This window comes from Dermacentor silvarum, chromosome 1 (assembly GCF_013339745.2).
Source record: "Dermacentor silvarum isolate Dsil-2018 chromosome 1, BIME_Dsil_1.4, whole genome shotgun sequence".
NCBI lineage: Eukaryota > Metazoa > Arthropoda > Arachnida > Ixodida > Ixodidae > Dermacentor > Dermacentor silvarum.
The window spans coordinates 346,425,287-346,448,553 of NC_051154.1; the positions used below are offsets into that span (position 1 = coordinate 346,425,287).

Sequence of the window (23,267 nt, forward strand, 5' to 3'; positions counted from 1 at the left end):
TGCGGCTGCAAGGCGGGGAAATCAAGAGGCAGACATAGACAAAGTGACAGGAAGTGTGGCTGCACGGTGGCACTTTCTAGCCACCTTACTACTGTCGCTTTGTCTGTCAGCCTCTCAATTTTTCCCTTCTTCAAGTCAGCAGGCATTCTGCTAGTTTATCTCTTTGAGATCATGCTTATGTGTGTGTGTGCATTGTGCCAGTTTGCATTGGGCCAACAACGCAGGAATGCAACCGATAAATACTAGTCAACCTTACCATTATCTTACGCATCGTACTATGCTCCTTGTACACACTTCTCCTAACCAGTCTGTATGTAGACCGTTTCATCAAGGGCACCGTCATTTTGCGATTACAGCAGCATCTGTCGTCTTACACATTACACCGCCAGGCTGGTATGTGCGATCATGCTGGACGCTGCACAACAAACATACTGTAAATGAGGAGCTACAAGTTCTCGCGCTTTCCCGAGAGATTTCAACAAGTTTTTCTATTGGGAAAGTTCTTGGAGTGTCATTGCTGAAGTGGGAGCTTTGAAATTGCCGCAATATCAAACAGCAACGGGCCCTCAGGTGCTGCCACCGCTGTGCCCATGATCAAAATAGAAGGCAAGTCAAATCTGAACACTGTCAGTATGTAACATATGTGCAACGTGTCTGGCATTGAACTCTATTAAGGCATCACTCCGGTGACAATTGTAGGTCCCTCCAGCGTGCCACACCAGTGTATTTCCCAATTCAGGTAACTAGTGAGCTCTGAGGAATCAAGTTTCGGTAGCTTTCGTGTTCATAAAATTTATTGGGGAACAATTTTCCGAGCATTGCTTACCTGGCACCCGGGGATCAATCTTTAGAAAAATAAGAACTGTACTATCAGGACAGCCGTTGACATGACCATTACCAAACGTGCCTGGTTCGCACCAGGCACGCGTGAAGCATATTGAAAGAAAATACGGTCTCGCTCGTCCTGCGTGGTGCCTGCGCAAGGACACCTCATCGACTCTGTAGAGCATAATGCAAAATTGCTGCCTGCAACAACAAATATAGTCTTGGAAGTAATAGTGGTGCATGGCATCGGCCAGGCAGTTTGCAGGCGGGATGCGGGACCATGGGAGAGTCCAAGCAGGAACCAGCATACAGTCGGCACGGCTTTGGTTATAGAATGCAAAAGAACACTTTCTTTCTTCCACATTTCAGTATTGTTCAACAAAGAACATTATATTTTCCTCATGTGCGCATACTCTGTTTTCATAATCCATCGCCAGCCAACTTCCACCACAACATTAGTCCCCATGCACGATAATCCTAGCACATATTTCAACAGGTTAACTTTAACCCATTCAGTCACGTGTACACGACTTACTTTTGTCATTTCTGGGCAGTTTTGGGAAGGAATAGACCACAAAAATTAGGCGAAGGGTAATTTGAATGTTCTGCTTACCTCAAGTACCTTTATTTTACTTCTGAGGGAAATCTATCGCTACCGAAGATTGCTATGGAGAATGCACTATATTGTTTGATGGGACGTGTGATGTGGGATGTTTCTGTACCACTTTCGAAATATTTTTTTTCATTCTAGTAATGCTTCCAACCAATATTACGTTTTGGAAGTAATTCGCGCTAGTGATTTAATTCATTTTTACAAAGAAACGTATCATTACTGAGTGTAGAATAATTAGATACCTAATCACTCTGTAATTATGGTGACTCATCATAAAATGCAGAAACACTCATTTTACCCCCTTGACTTTCTCTTGATGGAGTCTGCAGCACCTTGGCATAAAATTATGTAAATTTGACACATTTATAGAGAGTCGATCATAATTTGTGAGTGAAGGGGTTAATGTCCTTGCACAATGAAATATCCGACTTTAAACCATTCACATTAGTTGATTGACTTGAATATGCACCTTTCGTTCATGTCCCATGTTTATCATGGGTGCCGAGTTTGTGGCCGTGTGCTCACCAGAAACAAAATGATCTGAACATGCGCACGACAAAGCCAATGATGTCAAGTCCTTTCTGTTTATGCTGGCAATCCTAAGCTGATGCTCGTCTGCAACTGCAGTGGTGCAGCAGAAACAGCTTGTGTCCACAGAGCCACCGTGGCTTCCAAAGGGGTTTTTTGCAGCCGAATTCACCACAGTGGTAGCCCGTTGACCTTGATTCATCTCACATCGCTGCATTTATACACAAAACACATTATAATTGCAGTTATTCGCAATGGAACTGCAACTGTTCCCAAATGTCTTTCCATACATACCACTGGGAGGAGAGTGGCACAGCGGATAGAAACTGTGTTCTTCCTAGCCAATACAAAGGTCTATAGTGTCCTGTTTGCAGTAGCCTCAGTAATTTGGTTTCATTAAACCCATCGCTGCATGCATCATGAACTGAGACATGCTGCGACAGACACACTGGTGGCAGTCATCAAACGTTGGCAGCAGGAGCAATCCTCACATGTTTAATGCCTGCATTTATTGAAGCTCTGTTTAAAATAGTTCCAACACAGTCTTCTCTCGATAAACATCAAAAATCACTTTCATCCTTTTGACATCGATCACTACATTTTGCAGTGCGCATTTGCATAGACTGCCTTTTCTTTTACTGTACCCTTTGTAAAAGTGGGGCTACTTTTTATTCTGGGCCTACTTTAGGGCCAAGAAAATTCATTTGGGCAGTTCAATAGCCACCTATAGCTGTAACGGAGAAGTCTTTCACTTTTCTTGTTTGTTGTTGTTTTCCAGAGATGCAGTGCAAGCAAAACGAGGTTAACACCACAACTGACAGCAATGTAGTGGCACATCCAAAGCCCAGACTGGACCATTCTGAGGTTAGTCATGCAGTTCTTGCAATCGCTCGAACATAGAAGATTTTGTCGCTCCCTATAATGATGGTGCGTCCCATCTTGTTAACCAATCTTTTTTTCTTTCTTTCTTTTTCACAATTTCTGGACCACGAGTGTGGCTTAAACTGCCTGAAATGATCGATGCAGAACCAAGAACAGTGAGAGCCAGCCTACTCTTCACTATGAGCCCCAAGATTGGGTGGAATTTGCGGTGGACTACAGATCTTGGTAGTGATGTGCTGGGATTTGCATAATATCTGCTAACCACAAGGTGTACATGTTGTCTGCTTGGGTGCTATTCAAAGGCTTTAGCTAAAAAAGTTGGACAATTACTAGGCCTGTAGGTTTTTTTTTGTTTGCTTCATTTATACACTACTTATCTTTAGTCAACTCAGGCAATTTGACATGTTGTTGTCAATTGACCTTTAAGGAGTTCTGCAGGATGTGAGCACAACGTACATTATGTTCCAGGTTGATGAAACATTGAAGAATATATAGCATCTCAGTTAGGATAAACTTAAAGCATACAGTGGCAGCATGAACTATGTACAGTTATGGTGGACCTAGGTATACCGCATCTAAATTGTGGCTAGGAAGAGCTTCCACTTTTCTTTGAGTTATAGCTCTCTTTAGATCACACACAGTGTGCATTACCAGACAGGTGCGTGGGAGAGGCCAAAGCATGGAGAGTGAAACGACTGACTTACATGAGTGGACGCAGTTTTTAGTTGGTGTAGTCTTCACGAGTTGACTGTACTGCAATTTAGATTTACATTGAATCTCGTTAATTCAAACACGCTTAATTCGAACTTCCGATTCATTCGAACTGACGCTGTGGTCCCGTCAAAGTTATGTGTATTCCTATGGGCAAAAACGCCCGGCAATTCAAACGCGAAAGCATTTGCGACGGTTAATTAGAACATACGGCACACCGACAATGCCCTCAGCAGCGCGCCCAATCACGCCACGGCGCCTCCGACCGGCATTGCTCCGACACCACCGTAGAGCAAAAGCTTAGGAGAGACCCCTCAATGCGGCGTGGAGAGAATGAAAAAAAAAACGCGACGGAAATTTCACTCTCTGTGACGATCTCAAGAGTGACCAACCGTTCAACCCAACACACCGGAGACATTGAACGGCTAGTGAGTCTCCGGTGCCTTCGGTTGACCGTCGTCAGCAGCGAGGCTAGTCTCTAGCGTCAGAGGGGAGACACTGAAATCTCCGAAGGTAGACCCAGCCAAATGAACAGCTTCCTCGGCATCATGTACAGTGGCTGTTACTAAAGGCACTTAGTCTAGGTACCGCGTGAGGTAACTTTGATCGCGACATGCGAGTACGAACTATTTGCATTGATGACCTTTCAATCACATAGTTTTGTGGGGAGTTATGTTTATTACATAGGCTTGTAATTGTTTGTTTCGCTTGTAAATACTGCATATATCGCAGCCATACAGCTTATAATCAAAGCAGGATTATGATTGTTTTTCTTCTAGCTAGTTATTTGTATTTTCTCCTAGCTAGTTTTCGTTTAGTGTTTGCATATCGCACCTGCCTAGCTTATAGGAAGCATTCACTATGGACCTTAGGATTGTTCACATTTTCAAGCTGACATATTTTTGTCATTATTTCTTTTAATGTATTACGTGTTGTGCCCGCTGCCTTTATATTAAGATTAGAATAATGATAACTTTTGTGTAACTTCTTATTTGTACTAAGTATGTTTTATTTTTTGTGCTTGTTACTGTATTGTCAGAGAGAATGTCGAATCTAGAATGTTAGAGCTAGAAGTATTCCTTGATTATAGGAAGTTCATTAGAGAGAACTTTCTTAAGCGAGTAAAATTGGCAGCAGCAAAGTTGCTGTGATTCGATCAGAAACAGTGTGTATCAGTATTTGCTGTCCCGAGTTGACTGTAGCCTTATTGAGTGCTTTGTCTAAAGATATATCATTATTAATTATTAGTGCGTATCTATCCCAAAAAATGTGGGTGCCAAAGAGCAAGCTTTTCAAGTAGGCGTACTGCCCCCCTCCCGGCGTTACGTACATGAAATTTTAACAAAAGGTACGGTTCGAAAGGGGTGCAGATATACATGGGTTAATGCCTCTAAAATGGCCTGGCTTTCTCATGTGACACTTCCGTGTAGGATATTGTAACGTAGATAGACGGAGACTTGAAAAAACAGACGCTTCTCTTTAATGGCGGACCAGAAGAAAAGCGTGCAGCCTACGCGCTTCGTCGTCTTTCATGGCGCCGACCTTTGCGCGTGCCATCCCGCGGTGCGGGAGCCCCACATCATTGTGTCAATTGCCCCCTGTCCGAAAAGCGACCGTCTCGGTCGCGTCAAAAAGTTCTTTCAGCCACGATAATAAATGGAGGTCCTCAGGTGCATCTTGGCATTCACGTACGCGCATAGTATGGTTTCATGCGCACTACATGAACAACTTCAGCGTGAGGACGACGACGGAGCGAACCGGGGTCGGAACTGCAGGGGACGACTTCGTAGGTTACGTCACTGAGGCGGCGTGTAACCTTGTAGGGACCGAAATACCGGCGGAGCAACTTTTCTGAGAGTCCACGGCGACGGATGGGCGTCCAGACCCACACGCAGTCGCCGGTATTGTAATGGACGTCGCGTCGACCCTGGTTGTATCGAAGGGTGTCGGTACGTTGTTGGCTCCGGATACAATGCCGAGCAAGCTGGCGAGCTTCTTCGGCTCTTTGCACGAACTCTTCCACGTTTTCGCTGGTCGGGCTATTATCAGACACAGGTAGCATGGCGTCCAGTGTTGAGGTGACGTGGCGCCCGTATACAAGTTCGAACGACGTAAACTGTGTAGTCTCCTGTACAGCAGTATTATACGCAAAGGTCACATAGGGCAAAATCTCGTCCCACATCTTGTGCTCTACGTCAACATACATGGAGAGCATATCAGCCAGCGTTCTGTTCAGACGTTCCGTTAATCCATTGGTTTGAGGGTGATAGGCAGTGCTCTTGCGGTGAGAAGTATGGGTCAGCTGGAGAACGTCCTGCATAAATTTGGCTGTAAATGCTGTACCGCGATCCGTGATGAGAACAGACGGTGCACCATGTCGTAGGACGATGTGGTGGACGAAGAACTTGGCCACTTCATACGAGTTGACTTGCGGAATAGCTTCGGTTTCGGCATACCGGGTTAAGTAGTCGGTAGCGACGACTATCCATCTGTTGCGCGAAGAGGTCACTGGGAATGGCCCAAGTAGATCCATTCCTATTTGTTGGAACGGTGCTTGAGGAGGGTCCACAGGGTGGAGAAAGCCAGCCGGTTTAAAGGGCGGTTTCTTGCGACGCTGACAATCGCGGCAGGTCTTTACGTACCGTTGCACAGAAGAAAAAAGCCGGGGCCAGTAATACTTTTGTCGTATCCTTGCTAATGTCTTAGTGAATCCCAGGTGTCCCGCGCATGGCTCATCATGGCAGGCTTGCAAAATGTCTTGGCGCAGCGCCGACGGCACAACAAGGAGGTACGTATTTGGACCGCTTCCGCAGTTTTTCCTGTAAAGGACGTTGTTGCGCAAACAGTACGATGATAAGCCGCGCAAGAGCGAGCGTGGTAAAACACCTTCAACTCCTTGAAGGTGCTCGATAAGCGGCAGCAGCTCAGGGTCAGCGCACTGGTGCTCAGCCATCTTTACGGCGTCGACAACGCCGACAAATGGCAAGTCATAGTCAGGGTCCGATGATGTCGTAGGGAGCGGTGCGCGTGACAAACAGTCAGCGTCACTGTGCTTTCTTCCAGATCGGTAGACAACGGTTATGTCGTACTCTTGTAAGCGTAGGCTCCAACGGGCTAGTCTGCCTGAAGGATCCTTGAGGTTGGCAAGCCAGCACAGGGCGTGGTGATCGCTGACAGCCTTAAAGGGTCTATCGTACAAGTAGGGTCGGAATTTACTAATTGCCCACACAACCGCTAAGCATTCTTTTTCAGTGGTTGAGTAGTTTTTCTCAGCCTTGGTGAGACTGCGGCTTGCATAAGCAATGGTGCGTTCCGCACCATCTTGCCATTGCACAAGAACTGCACCGAGACCTGCATTGCTGGCGTCAGTATGGATTTCTGTGTCTGCGTTTTCATCGAAATGAGCAAGTATTGGGGCAGCTTGCAAACGCTCACGCAGTTCATTGAACGACTGCTGCTGCTCGTCCGCCCAAATGAAAGGCACATCATCGCGTGTAAGTCGGGTCAGAGGTTCAGCAATTCTCGAGAATCCCTCGACGAAGCATCTATAATAGGCGCACAAACCAAGGAAGCGTTGCACAGCCTTCTTGTCTGTTGGTGGTGAAAACTCGGCGACGGCAGCTAACTTGTCGGGGTCTGGTCGGACGCCTTTAGGACCAACGACATGGCCAAGAAATTTGAGCTCTTGGAACCCGAAGTAGCATTTCTCAGGCTTGATGGTGAGGTCGGCAGTACGGATCGCAGCGAGGACGCTCTCGAGTTGTGCGAGATGTTCGTCAAACGTGCTCGAAAACACGACGACGTCATCCAAGTACACGAGGCAGGTTTGCCATTTGAGTTCAGCAAGCACGGTATCCATCATCCGCTGAAAGGTGGCAGGTGCGGAACAGAGACCGAAGGGGAGAACTTTGAACTCATAAAGCCCGTCAGGTGTCACAAACGCTGTTTTTTCACAATCCTGTTCATCAACTTCGATTTGCCAATACCCGGATTTAAGATCCAACGAAGAAAAAAACTTGGCATGTTGTAGACGATCCAATGCGTCGTCGATGCGTGGCAATGGATAAACATCGCGCTTGGTGACACGGTTCAACTTTCTGTAATCTACGCAGAAACGTAGTGTGTTGTCTTTCTTTCTGACTAACACTACAGGGGAGGCCCACGGGCTTGTGGACGGTTGGATCACGTCGTCTTGGAGCATCTCTTTCACCTGCTGCTTGATCGCTTCCCTTTCCACTGGCGACACTCTGTAAGGATGCTGGCGAACAGGACGTGCGGATTCGTCCGTAATAATGCGGTGCTTTGTGATGGACGTGCGCCGTACTTTGGACGACGTTGAAAAACACTCGGCAAATTCCTTCACGAGACTCAGTAGACGGTCTTTCTGATGGTCTGGCAGAGCAGCATTAACCTGAATCCTTTCTTTTAGGCTGGGTAACTCAGATTGTTGAGACGATGTGATTTCCATTGTGCCAATGTCAGTAACGTCAATGATTTCGCGAAGAAATGCGACTGTCGTTCCTCGTGGTACATGCCGATACTCGTTGATAAAGTTTGTTAGCAACACGACTGAACATCTGTTTCGCACCTGAAGAAGCCCTCTAGCTATGCAAATGTGGCACTCAAGAAGCAGGGGGATGTTTGCCTCAGCAATTCCTTCGGCGTCGTCCTCCATGTCGCATCGGACAAGGGTAAGCACGCTGCTCTTGGGTGGCAATGTGACGTGATCGTCGGCAACGTGAAGCGCGATGTCACGGTCGGTGTCATTACTGTTCGCTATGGCTTGTGTAGTAGCAAAGCTGACTCTAGACTCTTGCAGGTCGATGATGGCACCATTCACCTGAAGGAAATCCATGCCGAGTATGGGCCATGCCATGTCCTTTGAACATTCAGGAAGAATGACGAAGTCGCCGATGTATGTGAAACCGCGAATGTTGACTCGTGCCGTGCACCGGCCCATTGGAGTTATGAGGTGCCCTCCTGCAGTACGAATCTGAGTTCCGGCCCATTGCGTCGAAACTTTGTTCAGTATACGCGCGAGATTCTGGCTCATAACAGACGTATCCGCACCCGTGTCGATCAATGCCGTGACTTCGTGGTCATCTATGGTAACTGGTACGTCGCAAGATACTGACACCGAACTGCACTGATTTCTCTGCGTCTCAATTGCGTCATATCGCGGTCGTCGTAGTGGAGGATCTTCAGCGTGCGCAACATCAGCGACCTCACCTCCGCAGGTCGCTGGACTCAGTTTTCCCGGGAAGCAGGGCTGGGTGAGCGACGCCTTGTAGCACTCGGCGTGAAGAGGGGGCTGGAAGACCTGTGTCGGGCGGGTGACGGTGACCGTGTGTCACGGAATCGTGGGGCAAATGAGGTCCTGGCGTCCGCGAGGTAGGCTTCAATCTCCATTGCGCGGGCACGGCGCATTCAGTGAAAATCCACGGAGCCCAGCTCGGCGGTAAGGACATGCCCTGTAGAGGTGATCGGCTTCACCGCAATGAAAACACAATGGCCTCCGGTCTGCAGTGCGCCATACGTCGCTCTTGCGGGGTGGTCGTGCTTCAGCCATGAATGGCGTGCGGCGAGGCCTGAAGTCGCCAGTTGCTTGTTCCACGGCGCGCACACCATGAAAGTCCGGGACGTCGCTCATACCGTGAAAAGTCGGGGGCAAAGAACTTCGCGCAACTTCCGCATACGACATGCGAGGCTGTGGCTGCCGTGTCTCGGGCTGTGGTGTCTCGCTTCGCTCGGGGACTTGGACTGCCTGCCTGATTTCCTCCCGAACGACCTCAGCCAGAGCGAGTCGCGGTACCGATGCCGGAGCCACCTGAAGCTTTTGGAGCTCTTCTCGAACAACAAGCCTAATGAGCTCCCGCAAGGCGTCGGTATTGTCCAAAGGTATAGCGAGAGGGTCACGCGATAGGGTCGACACGTCGCGGTTGTACAGCCTTGTTCGCTGCTGCAGTGCCTTTTCCATTGATATGGCTTCCGCGAGAAACTCTGCAACGGTCTTTGGTGGATTGCGTATTAGGCCACCGAATAACTCTTGCTTTACACCGCGCATCAAGTGCCTTAGCTTCTTTTCTTCCGGCATGGACGGATCCGCGCGTCGGAAAAGTCGGCACATATCTTCGACAAACATTGCGACGCTTTCGTTCGGCCGCTGTACTCTCACCTGAATTGCAGATTCAGCTCACTCCTTGCGATCGGGGCTGGCATATGTGCTGATTAGCTGCCGTTGGAATTCGTCTCATGTTGATAAGACCGCCTCACGGTTCTCAAACCATGTCCACGCATAGTCCTCGAGGGCAAAGTAGGCATTGCGTAGCTTGCGCTCTGGTGTCCAGCCGTTGAATTCTGCGACACGCTCGAAGTGATCGAGCCAGTCCTCAACATCCTCGAAGGTGTCCCCATGGAAGGATTTGGGGATTAGCGGCTGGTTAAGGACGACCTCGGTCGGTGCGGTTGAGGAAGAAGATGGAACTGATGTACTCATCCTTCTGACTCTGTTGGGTAGAGGCTCGTACTCAGGTGGCAGTCCTTGAAGTCGACGGCTTGTCCGTACGTGAACAGGAGTCAGCTCGACCGGACTTCGTACTGGGCTTGTAGACGGGGTTCGATCTGGAAGCGGTAGCATGTACCCAGCACCTCCACCAGAAAAATGTAACGTAGATCGTAGACGGAGACTTGAAAAAACAGACGCTTCTCTTTAATGGCGGACCAGAAGAAGAGCGTGCAGCCTACGCGCTTCGTCGTCTTTCATGGCGCCGACCTTTGCGCGCGCCATCCCGCGGTGCGGGAGCCCCACATCATTGTGTCAATATTCTGCCGTGAAAGATAATTTTTTCTCTAATTGCTTAGAGCTGCAGTATTTTGTCATGTTCAGCCTGCATGCCAAACTGTAATAGGAGCAGAGGCCTGTTGTTAGGCTATGTAGCCTTTAGCCTGTGCTCCCATTCATGTAGGTAGACAGGACAAAAATGAACTCTTACCTGGTGTTGGGCTTTCGGTTCATAAAGTTCGTGTATATCATTAGGGACCTATGTGAAGCAGCACCTGACAGATGCAGCTTCAAGATTGTTCAATTTTCTAAGGAGATGTCTGTACATGCAATCATAGTTGTACAAGGCTCTCTTTCTCGACTTTCTCAGATATAGCTTGTGTTTACAGTCATGCATTGTTATTATGACATTCCATAATATGGATGACTTGACCTATGAAAAACTATAGCTGGCACCAAACTTTTCCAGTGTATTTGCATCTAATTAATATGGACACTTGCTGCACGGACACTGGCCAGAGGGGAAAAGCGCCAAGCTCGTAGAAGCCCATGTATTTTTGTTTCAATAAATCAGCGGTACGTATAGAGAGGACCTCATCTAAATCATCATCAGCCTATTCTTTATGCCCACTGCAGCGAAGGCCCTGCGATCTCGAATTACCCATGTCTTGCATTAGCTGATTCCAACTTGCACCTGCAAATTTCCTAATTGATTATACTTGGAGAATGCCAGCAAACTTGAAAGTAGAAAAAATTGAGAAGCAGACGTAGACAACATGACAGGAAGGTCACCACCCACCTTCCTGTCACTTTGTCTATGTCTGTGTCTCGATTTTTTCTACTTTCAAGTTTTCTGGCATTCTCCAAGTATAACCATGTACCAACTAGCCCAACAAGCCACTCATGAATTCCTAATTGAATCACCCCACCTAATCTTTTCCTGACCTTGGCTGCGATTCCCTTCCCTTGGCACCCATTCTTTAGCTCTAATGGTCCACTGGTCATCTGCCCTACACATTGCATGGCCAGCCCAGCTCCATTACTTTCTCATACTGTCAACTAGAATATCGGCAATCCCCGTTTGCTCTCCGATCCAGACCACTCTCTTCCTGTCTCGTAACGTTAGGCCTAGCATATTTCGTTCCATCGCTCTTTGTGCAGTCCTTAACTTGTTCTCGAGCTTCTTTGTTAACCTCCAAGTTTCTGCACCATATGTTAGCGCCCGTAGAGTGCAGTGATTTAACACTTTTCAACAACAGTGGTAAGCTCCCAGCCAGGATTTTGTAATGCCTGCCAATGTCAAATACTTGCGCGTTTTGCTCAGACTTTCCCAACTAGAACACATGCTCTGGCGGTGCACCGCGTTACGGAGTGATGAAGACGTTACGTCATCCAAGTGGGAGGCTGCTCTACGCAGTCCGGATTTTGAAGCACAATTATGGCCAGTCCAACGGGCCCACGACGTGGGGGAGAGGCTAGGCCTTTCTGTCCCGACATGGGAGCGGCCCGCTATGTGCTAGTGCAGTCTGAAGGACCTAAATAAAGTTTTTCCATTCCAAGCCTTGTGAACCCTAACTCATTTTTATTCTTCTGTAAATTTCCTTCTCATGATCAGGGTCTTCTGTGCCTAATTGACCTAGGTAATCTTAATGCTGTATTCACTCTAGAGACTGACTGGTGATCCTGAATTCTTGTTCCCTTGCCAGGCTATCCAATATTATGTTTGTCTTCTACATATTAATCGTCAACCCCACTTTTACATTTTCTCCGTTAAGGTCTTGAATTATTTGTTGTAACTCGTAGCCAGTGTTGCTAAACAGGACTGTGTCGACTGCAAACCGAAGGTTGCCGAGGTATATTCGCTGTTGATCCTATTTCCTAAGCCTTCCCAGTTTAATAGCTTGAATGCTTCTAAGCATGCAGTGAAAAGCACTGGAAAGATGGTGTCTTATTGCCTGACCCCTTTCTTGATAGGTAACTTTCTCATTTATGTGAAGGGAGCCAGAAGCCCCACTCACATTGGGGACGAAATGCCTGCAGCGTGCTAGCAGCGGTGCATACGCACCACTCTCGGCACAACCAAACTGTCCAGCGTATCTTCTACTGTGGCAGTCACTTCACAGCTTTCGTGTGCTCAAGTATTTTCTTAAGCTTACATGCTTTCTGAGGCAAAGACTGTGGCTTACAAGTCTTCCAGTAGTTCTACTGGCGTGCTCTACAGTTAAGTCTGTCGAGACAATGCAGCTTTTCCTCTTGCAGCTTGCTGTAGTTCTGCCTATACTGCATAACCCAACACGGTCACCCATCGGGTGTAATGCCATGCTGCTTAGGTCAAGGTTGTTGGTTTGATCCCGGCCACGGCAGCTTCATTTTGATAGGGGCGAAATGCAAGAATGCTCATGTACTTGCATTTAGGTTCACGCTAAAGAACCCCAGGCGGTCAAAGTTAATCCGGAACACCCACTACGGTGTCTCGTAATCAAATCATGGTTTTGGCACGTAAAAACCCCAGAAATAAATATTTTTTACTGTGTTCCTCTTTTGTTGAATTTACTATTTTTAATTAAAGCTCTATACTGTCACAGTCCTAATGGCACATGGGGGATTAAAACTGCACAGCAATCTGTTTACACATAGCAGTGACCAGAGTAATACACTTCATACATCAGATTTTCTGAAATTTTGCAGTCCACAATGCAATCCACTTAAACAAATTTTAGTGCTTCCGTTAGTTTTCCATCAAGGTTCATTATTATGTATGACCCACTTTATGGACTGCATTGAAACCATAGTATCCATATTAATAAGGCCAACTGTACTGACCGATACTTGCAGTGCTAACAAATCTTGTACTATAAACTGTACGATCAAGCTCAGGCTCTCTTGTGTTCAGCTTGGTTTCCCAAAATGTGCTTCAAGCGCAACTATTGCAATCGTTAGTGCACTATCTAGTGCATTAGCGATTGCACTATCTAGTGCAGACATGCGTTGCAGTGTAAGTGCTAAGAGTGCACATTTAGGCACAATCTTGTCTTGCCACCAGCAGAAAAGCCACAGATATGATTTTGTGCAACTATTTGTGCTTATTGTATCATTTACTGGCACAAGTCGACCATATCTTCGCTCTTGGTGTCTGGTTCAAACCAAAGGGGGCCTATACACTTGTAAATTTTAAAAAATGTGAGCTGTCATTTTCTGCTTTTTCTGTTGCTTTTATGTGGGAAATGCGCCTCGGCCGCATCTAATTTTAACTGATGGTTCGGCCACACTCGGTGACTTGGCCGGAGCAGTCATCTTTCCAGTGATGCCAGTAATGTCGCATTCAGGACATATCCTACCCACCGACATTGATGGCTATAGAACTTGCAGATTTCATGCTGCCTTTTATCTTATCAATGCCAAAGGGATTTGCAGCTTTACAGCTCAGTTGGAGAGAGGCCGAAAGAAAAATTTAAAAACAAACTACTGGCTTTACCGAACCTCACCCTTGAAGGAGCCAGTCCTACTCTGAAATGTCCATTAAATAATGTTTTACTTGGTGTCAGACCAAGTCCTTTGAAATTCAGTTATTCCCAACTGAATTCAAAAATGGGTTCAAAAATGTTTTTTTTTTTTTGAACCCATGAGACTGTTCAGTCAGTTTATAAAGACTGCACATAAGAATAGATCCTATTGTCAAGGACAGATACAGCTCAAAAAACTTTGCATGCTTGCACGAGACATCCTGTGTCATCTGCATAGAACATTCAAGTTTTCAAAACAGCCAACTGCACCACCTTGACTCGTATGCCTCTGAATCCCATCTAGGCCGCTGAATCCCATCTAGCTGTCCTTATGCGAGGTTACCTTGCCTTTTTGGTTATGGCTAGGACTACTAGCCTCTATAAAGTTATTTGCTCTCCATTATGACATATGATTGTTAATTTATAGTGCACGATAGAACATTGTATGTTTTTTTTAAACAGAGCTTGACTGGGTTTATGTAGCATCACCACAAAAGAACAGGTGCAGTTACATAGCTTTAGGAATGTAGTGTGGATTTCGAGAGCTGAGGGCCACAGAGGGCTCGAAGTTCACATAGGAGGAGGAGGACGAGGGTCGCATAGATGGAGGATGGAGCGCTTGGCCAGCATGAAATGTCACTTGGTATTTGGTGGCGCCAACTCTCAATTCTTGTAGCAGCCCATAATGCTGCTTTTGATGACTGGACACGAGGAGAGACACATTTTTGGGGACTTTTGACTTTGCACATACTGTGCAGACACACTCACAGCTGTTCTAGCTTGCATTGATAACAGGCCACCTTTGGAATAGATCTGACCTTACAATTCGAACCTCATCATGCAGCTGTTGTAGCTGAGGGTGTCACAAAGGCATTGTTGCACTTTCTAAGGGCCACAGACTTGTGCAAATGATTTTCAAGTTATTTACTGGTAGTTACTGGTATTAACGTATGCCAACCACAGGGCTGGTGTATGTTCTTGGTGCCCCTCTCTCTTGTTTGCTTGTTTTCTTTTTTCTTTACATGTTGTTACAGGGAGATTCTATATACAATGGATATATTTACAAGGCAAGGCACACAATGCTACAGCAATGGTAAGGCGAGCGTGTTCACTCCAGATAGCCACACCGTCATGGTCGATTGACGTCATCGTCCAAGCACTCGCCACAGGATCACCGCTCGTGCAATATTGACTTTTTTTCACTTCTATATTTATTTTTTAATTTTTTTTATTTACAGAGACTGCAATCCCCAAAGGGATTTTAGTAGGGGGGTAGTACAATATATCAGCGTACAAATGCAGGCAACAAAACAAAGCAATACGGAATACATTGCCTATACAAACAACATCGGTTTCAATAAACGTGGCAAAAAGAAATGAACGAGGTCACATTTGAGCTTGTAGCTCATTCAACAGACGTTAGCAGCAAATAGAGACAACGAAGGCTGAGTAACATCTATATTAGTCAAATTATTCCATTCAATCACAGTCCTAGGAAAAAAAGAATATTTAAAACAATTATTTTTTACGCAGAATGGTGTCACTGTTAGTTGTTGCCTTTATCTTGTGGCATACCTGGAAGCAAATGTAACTATATCAGAGATGTTAATGTTGTAATGTCCATCCACAAGCTGATTCACCTCTAGTGTAGAGAATGAGAGATTTCCTGTTGTAATTGAATTCCTTGCCTCTCCCCTTTCTTTTGTGTTTTTCTCCATCCCTCTCTCGTGACTTTAAATAAGCAGTTACCGGCAGCACTTATCTCCTGTCCTCTTATTGTGTAGTGTGAGTGGTTAAACTTTTAGTTTCAGCATGCACCAACTGCGCCCAGAACAAGTTCACCTGCATAGTATTTCTGCATGTGGATGTACAGTTCTGGAGGTATTGACCTCTCCCAAACTTCTCATTGTTACAGTTAAAGCTTTGTCTATCGCTGTCAACTACAGTTAGAGGGGCTTGCTAGAGAGCAACATTAAATCAATCTGGACTGGTGAAGTCATTCTTAGAATTTTTCTTTTAACTTGGCAGAAAAAGGCTGTTCAATTTTTTTCTGAAGAAAATCGGGGCCGAACTTTTTTCATTAATGAATTTTGTATTCTTGAAACTCGGCACCGGCACACTGGTGGGATGTAACACACGTAAGTTTGTTTTTTGTACTTTGGCAGTTTTGGAGCAGGAAACGTTATTGGCACTTGCTAGATTGTCTCTGTTTACTGATGAACAGTGGACTAGACCTTGGTAGGTGCTGTTTATATCCCAAGGCATCATAGTGAGCTGATGCAGTAAGTTTGGGTGTGGAAAATCATTCACGCATTTTTTATCCTTCTACAAAACAAAGCCTCCTCTAGTACTTTGCTGTTGCAAAAATTTATTGCTTAAATACTACTGCCGAAGTGTGGCGAAGAAGGGTTCATCAGTTTTTTTGTCAAGCTATTCAACCTTAAAAAAAACTATAGACCAGTCAATAGAATCTGTCAAAACTCTTACATAAATATCACCGCCAGATGTTTGGTACTTGAACATGAAACGAAAACCAAACATAAGTTTTCCAAATTGTGTGCCGAAACCCAAGCAGCGGTGCCTCAATCTGATATGTCGTACAGATTTCAGTGTTTCTTTGTGTGTTTGGGCTGTTGGGGCACTGCAAAACTTCTTTAAGCTTGCCAAGTTCATTCTTTATCTCCTTCAGAATACAGTACAATGTATTCCATCTTCACAGCTAAAGAAAATTAAATAGGCGTGAGCAGATGGCGTCACAGCAAGCTGCTGGAAAAACTTCGAGGTGGCGTCTGCTTTTTGCCACTGTTCTTGCTTATCAGGCCTCTCACGTGGTAGAAGTTGCTTTCTTGGTGTTATATAAAGGTAATTTTACTAATACACCTCGACTTGTTTCTTTTTTTCTTTTGTTTTTCTTTTGGTGTTCCTTTTAACATTCCTCTTTTACAGCTTGTTGCTGGACTAGTTGGTTTATACTTCTTGCCGTCCATCAGACGTGGAAGCAGTTAAGGAAATAAATGACCAGATGGGAAAGAACGCCACAACTACTTGCGACTGACTTTCTTTTCTGTCCGGACATTTCCTTAATTGTTCTTGCACCTTTTCTCCCCACAAGAAATCCCTGCTTCAGTTCAGCATTCTGTTAATCGACCACTTCAACGAATGACCTCTGCACAGGTTCCAGATGTGCTGGCTCGACAGACTCTGTCATTGACACATGATCAACCAGAGCCCGCTAGCAATGGCCCACAGTCGCAGAGCGATTATGAGCAGGGCAAGGACAAAGGTGTGATGTACTACAGCCTGGTTAAGCAGGCAGCGAATGGTGAGTGAATGGTGGTGAGCAGCAACGTCAAATTTGACTGGTCATCAGCCAAATTCATTTCCACTGCAGGATGAAGGACTCTCTTACTGGTCTCCAATTACCTTTGTCATGTGCCAGCTGATGTTAGCTTATGCCTGTAAATTTCCTGAATTCATCACACGACCTAGTTCTCTGTGGTCCTCAACTGTGCTTTCCTTTCCTTGGCACTCATCGTTTACCATTGTTTATCCACCCTATGCATCTCATGGCCTGCCTTAGCTTCATTTCTTCCTTCTAATCTCAGCTATAATATTGGCTACCCCGGTTAGCACTCTAATCTCCACTACTTTCTTCTTGTCGCTTGCATAGCGTTATGCCCGTCATTTTTCACCCGTCTGCCTGCCATCTTCGCTGTTATGGCTGTTATTGGACGGTCCTTAACTTGTTATCGTGTTTGGCTACATTTCACCAAATTGAGTATTTTTTGGAAACTCTTGGCTACATGAACTTCGGGCTTCGTACAGGGTAGCCCAAGATAAACCGAACCCAAAACAAGTGAAAAACACGGCAACTGTATAGCGATATCAATACACGAAATGTCATTCATGTGGTTTCAGTTGCTCTCCAAAGGGCTGGAAGATGGAGGCAACTTAATGCACTGAGTTCACTATATCTCTGAAGAAAATGGGTCCAATGATCCTCGTTCCCTTGCTATGGGTTCATTTTATCTTGGGCAACCCTGGATATTACCTAGCTGTGTTTTGGCTACTTCAGGTGCGAGGTACTCATGCAAGTAACACTATGTCTTTGAAAACAATCATGCTTTGCACTAGTTATGAGTCTACCTTGAGATGTACTAATTACTGGTTAAGTCACAATATAACGAAGTCAGTAAAATCAGCAGTTTACTTCATTATATCTAAATTTCTTCATACTGACATTCGACCTTTCATGCATATATGTATATACAGTTGGCAGCAGATTTTTCTGACACAGAAGCGGCCGTATGAATTTCCGAATTATCGGCCGGTTGGAAAAAACAATTTCAATGACAAAAATTTATTTAGAATAAGCAGTTTGAATCCATGTCCGTGACATCTTCACATTGGTGGTGCCAAGCAAAGTCTTTGAAGCTTTCGCCTACACTCAGCTATGGCAGCTGATATTGTCACCTATAGTACACCAATGCATGTGTCAGAATAGCGAAGACAGCAAAGCAAGGAAAGCAATGTTAACAGTGCTAAGATGCCAATAACGAAGAAAAAAAAGAAAGGAAAAAGATAAAACAATGACAGGAGCAGAAAAGCACTGAAGACCAGGAGAAACATAGAGTGCTGTGTCAATACTATATACTTCGGAATCGCATTTTCTATCTAGGGCCGCGATTTTGTAGCGATTCCTTCTCCGATGATATTCCTTTCCGTGCTTTGTCAGTGGTCAGAGCGACGTCCCGCCCGCGTTATCAAAGCGATCAGCCGGCCGCGAACGGTGGATAAGAGTGGCACATAATTGAGCGGAAGGCATTGCTACAAAATCACGGCCTAGTTGTCACAACACCACCAGTGCTGTGTACGAATGCATCGACTAACATATGGATGATACAGCGCCATTGGAGAGGGAATTCCTCTTGATAGCTGTGGCAAAAAAATTAAACATGGTGCCTTGCACGACTGAAGAAGCTTCCAGTGTTTTAATATCTGACTGGTTTTCCTTTCCCCTTGTGCAGACCCTACTTTGCTGAACGTGGAGCAGCTTGAGGGGGTGGCCTGCACTGTCTGTTACACGGCGGCCCAGAGCATCGGGCACGCTGAGCCAGTAGCCGTGCTTTGCCTCGAGATTGCATTGGTAACCACCTCGCTTACCTTTTGTGGCAACAAGCAATCGGTACTCTGTTGTGAACTTTAAAGGGACACTAAAGCAACTATAAATCAAGCTAAAGTGATAGATTAGTGTTCGCGAACAGAGCTTCAGTAATCGAGAAATTGGGGTAAATGCAGGACACGGTTAGAGACTCCCCCGAGTCATTCGAGTACTAGCGCGATGATGAAAGCACTCCTCATTATGATTCTGTCCCTAGTACTCAACCACTCGTAATAAAAAGATCATTGCATAGCATTATGAGACGAACGAAAATGCTACTTGTTTAGTTCTATTTCAGTTTTAGGAGAAACAACTCATTGACTTTATCCTTGATAACGACACGTGCGTTTGCAAAGTTTTGTTTTCTCCACTCTGTGTCACCCTTGCTTTCGCATTTCAGTAGTTTCATTACTGTGTAGTGCTGCGCTGTTTTTCTGGCTCCCGAAACTCACACAAACTGCAAGTAGCAGAGAAGGCAATGTCCATGTGATGTCATGGGATTCCCAAACGGTCCACACCACTTCAAGAGCAGCTGCAGCGGCGAATCCAATGCTCTGTCTAGGCTCAGTTTCTCCATTGGCCGTGCATTTGTGTTTTGCTCACAACCAGACCAACGGCAGTAAAGGGCAGTGGTGGTGTAGTCAACATCACCCCTTCCCGCTCGTGGGGGAGAGAAGGGGTGGGGGGGATTTTAATTGCACTAAATGAATGCGAGCCCTTTAGATGCGATTCTGGCATAAACAAGCGCTTCGAGGTTACTGGAATGTTACTTTAGCAGTCCACGTTGGCTTTGCATTTACCTTTAGTGTCCCTTTAAAGTCATTATTCTTGCGGTAATTGCCACACCTGACACTACGTTGGCAGCGTGCCTGCACAACTGTGTAGTCACCATCATTGATCATGTCAATAGAGACTGTGGTGTCGTCTGCACTTGTTGCAGTAAACGGTAGTTTCATATTGACTCAGTGCATGCGTCGACCTCGTGCCTTCAGCGACTGCGGTTTCATCCACAGTGGTTGCTGCAAACAGTAGTTTCGCTATGACTCAGTGCAAAGGTGTTGAGGATGATGAGCACCAGGTACATCGTGGTGGACGGGCGATCTGTTGGCGACCAGCTCACTGGTGAAAAAATAATCTGGAACTGCGCACGGTAGTGAAAAATGTCAGATAAAGATGCCTGCAGCTGTGAGGGAAGTCGCGATGCCTTCGCCGCTGCGAATGCTAATCAGTCACGAGATGATGAGAATTGCAAATTCTGCAGTGCTTTGTGGAAAATAGAAAGAGAATTTTCTGATTCATTTAGTCAATAAAAGCGTATTGTCCTAGTAAGCATTTGTTTATTGTTTTCTTGATACCCTTCATAATTCGGACATTTTTTTCGGTCCCGTGAAATCTGAACTAATCAGGTTTTACTGTAAACACATGCAGTCCTATGGAATGCAGGTGTCATATTCTTGTTCTTTTGTGCCAATGCAAATTACTTCAAATACTTTTTGCCTGCATTCATATAAAATTGCGCTCAACTAGAACAGCATCAGTAGCCTATGCAGAGGCATATGATCCTTTCTACTAAATTGCAGTAATCACAACGATAACAGTACTCATAACTGGCAATTGTATAATGCTTCAATTTTAGCACTTGTTTACGATTCTTTTACAGGCACTAGTGGTTTTACGATTTTTGTATGTGGATGCAGCTTATAAGCAGAATCTGTTTCAAAAAATGCAAATATAGTTGCCGACTGACTTTCAGAGCTGGAGTTTACGGGCCTGCTTTAATATTTGGACGCATAGCCACAACCATGCCATCTACTGCATTGAAGCTATTTATAACAGAAATGATATGGGGCACTGTTACATGAATATTTCTGTCTCTGTTCCTACAGAACAAAAGCTGTGAATTATTTTAATAAATTTTCCACATTGTAAGTACGTACTAAAGCAATCTTTACTCTTTAGTATTTTGAACCAAACTTTAATATTTTTGAGCTTCGACTGTAGTATTTTTCGAACCGTAGAGTTGGCAGGTCATATTACTAGTGATAAAAAATTGCAGCAGAACCCATCTCACGATGACTGTCAACGGCAATATGTTAGCATTGAATTGAAATAGCCACACAACATAATACCACTGTCGAAACGAGTTATGTGCGAGTTCTGTAATGCTCCGAAAGTCAGTGCACCAAAAGAACATGCTGAAGGCCTTACTCGCGTTAATAAGGTTGGTGCAGGCTAGAGGCTTCACGATAGACTTTGAGACGGCCGCCCCCTGTATGCGGTTTGTTTGTGCTTGTCTCTCTTTCTGTCTCTCTCCCCCTTCCACTCCCTCTTTTTATCCCCCTACTCTTTCTCCTCCGTGCAGGGTAGCCAACCGGACCTACCTCTGGTTAACCTCCCTGCCTTTCTGTGCATCCTTTCTCTCTCTCTGTACTGCAACGGGACTCCTGTTTTGCACTTTTCTAAGAACACTGCGTGTCATCTAACTTAGCCACTGCCACGAAGCCTGCACGTGGCCTCTGAAATGCATGGCATGCCGGAGTGTGTTAATGCTAAAAAACACGCTGTGCAGCAACCGCACCCCCTCACGCTTCTTTCTGGTCACGCTGTGCCAGCTAGTGAAACCGATGTGGCCTCCGAGACAAGAATTGAGCTTGGAGCGCCGGTGCCTGTGAACATCGAGAATTGTTCCCTCACTCGTTGCACACTGAGTGGCACATACTCGGTGACCCGGAGTTGGTGAAAAGTTCGTTGAAGAGGAAAATTAGCTCGGGCCCCAACTTGAATTCCGCCTATTCAAATGCATGTAAAACGCATAAATGCTTTTCTAGGATAACCCCTGGGCTGATCTTAAGAAAAGGTAAAGTCTAGTGACTTTTGGGAAGTGTTATTTTGATTTAAGGTCTGAAGTTCCTAAGAGAAATTTTCAAATATTGGTTATGTTGAAAAAAATAAAACCAAGAAGCTTACAAATTCGTAGCTCTGCACAAAGAACAGATATTTCAGTTCTGTAAACTGCATCCGTTAGAGCATGCAAATCAGACAAACTTGATGTATCAATTTATAGCTTATGTGAATTTGCTACATTGTTTACAAGGGTGTTGCACAAGTCCTACTCGCACATTAGTGGTATATTTGAGAGCGATGTGTAATACACCAATTTTATGTACTGGTATATGCAATTTCTACAATTGTGATATTGTTTTGCATTGTTGAATTAGAGTTGCAAATGTGATGGTTCTGTTTTCTGAAAGTTTGCCATGTTCACCAATTTTTATCTTAAAAAACTGACTGACCTAAATCGAAAATTTCCTACCAGCAATCACCATTTCAACTTTTTATTTTAAATGCAACAAACCTAATAAAATGTGGTGAAGTGGTTGCCAACAAACACGATTTCGTCTTTCCCCTGTATTTAGATACGAGCCCCCGAGCTAAAGCTTCCTTTTAAGAGCGGCACATACACAGTGCATTCATGCCTCAGCTTGCTAAAGTGTTGGCGTGAAAGGCATTCATTGAAAAGCAGCACATAGCCGGGGCATTTGTAGCACAGTCTGCTAAAGCATTGGGTTGCGGTCCTTGAGGAACCCTTGTAGCATGGGTTCGATTCTGCTCTGCATCAGAGAATAAAAGGGATCTTTGTTGTCATTGTAGAGTGGCACATACCTAGTTACCCAAGTTGGCATTAAAGACGTTCATTGAAGAGCATCACACACCGACTGGCATAGTGACCCAAGTTGGCATCAAATAGCTGCGTTCAAGACAGCACAGACCATTTGGCATATACCCAAGTTGGTGTAAAAGAGTTTCTTCAAACAACTGTGCTTAACCAGTCCCGCATCTACACTGACCCATGACGGCATGAGCGAGCTTCATTTAATTGAGGCATGTATGTACACATAGGTGCATACTCGGTGACCCAAGCTGGTCCGATGGTAGGTCTCGTACCCTGTTACCTCAGCACATCAGCCCTACGCGCTAACCATTTCACCACAGACAGCCCAGTGACCCATGGCAGCATGAGCGAGCTTCATTTAATAGAGGCATGTATGTACACATAGGTGCATACTCAGTGACCCAAGTTGGTCCGGTGGTTGGTTTCGTACCCTGTTACCCCAGCACAGCAGCCCTATGCGCTAACCATTTCACCAGACTTCCCAGTGACCCATGACGGCAGGAAAACAGATACAAACTTCGATAGATAGATAGCCCCCAGAAGTGCACGAAGTACCCAGAAAATGCATTAAAAATGGCCTGCTTTCGATA

The 23,267-nt window shown here is 45.4% G+C and overlaps 1 protein-coding gene across 1 annotated transcript in view; it reads left to right on the forward strand.

The window, feature by feature from the left end:
- LOC119444429 (uncharacterized) overlaps window positions 1-23,267 on the forward strand; it is a 53,926-nt gene that overhangs the window by 18,384 nt on the left and 12,275 nt on the right. Inside the window, exons 3-5 of the mRNA XM_037708832.1 lie at window positions 2,745-2,830; window positions 17,018-17,165; window positions 18,871-18,989. Of these exons, the coding sequence (XP_037564760.1) occupies window positions 2,747-2,830; window positions 17,018-17,165; window positions 18,871-18,989 (351 nt within the window). The 5' untranslated portion in view covers window positions 2,745-2,746. The remainder of the gene's footprint in view (window positions 1-2,744; window positions 2,831-17,017; window positions 17,166-18,870; window positions 18,990-23,267) is intronic.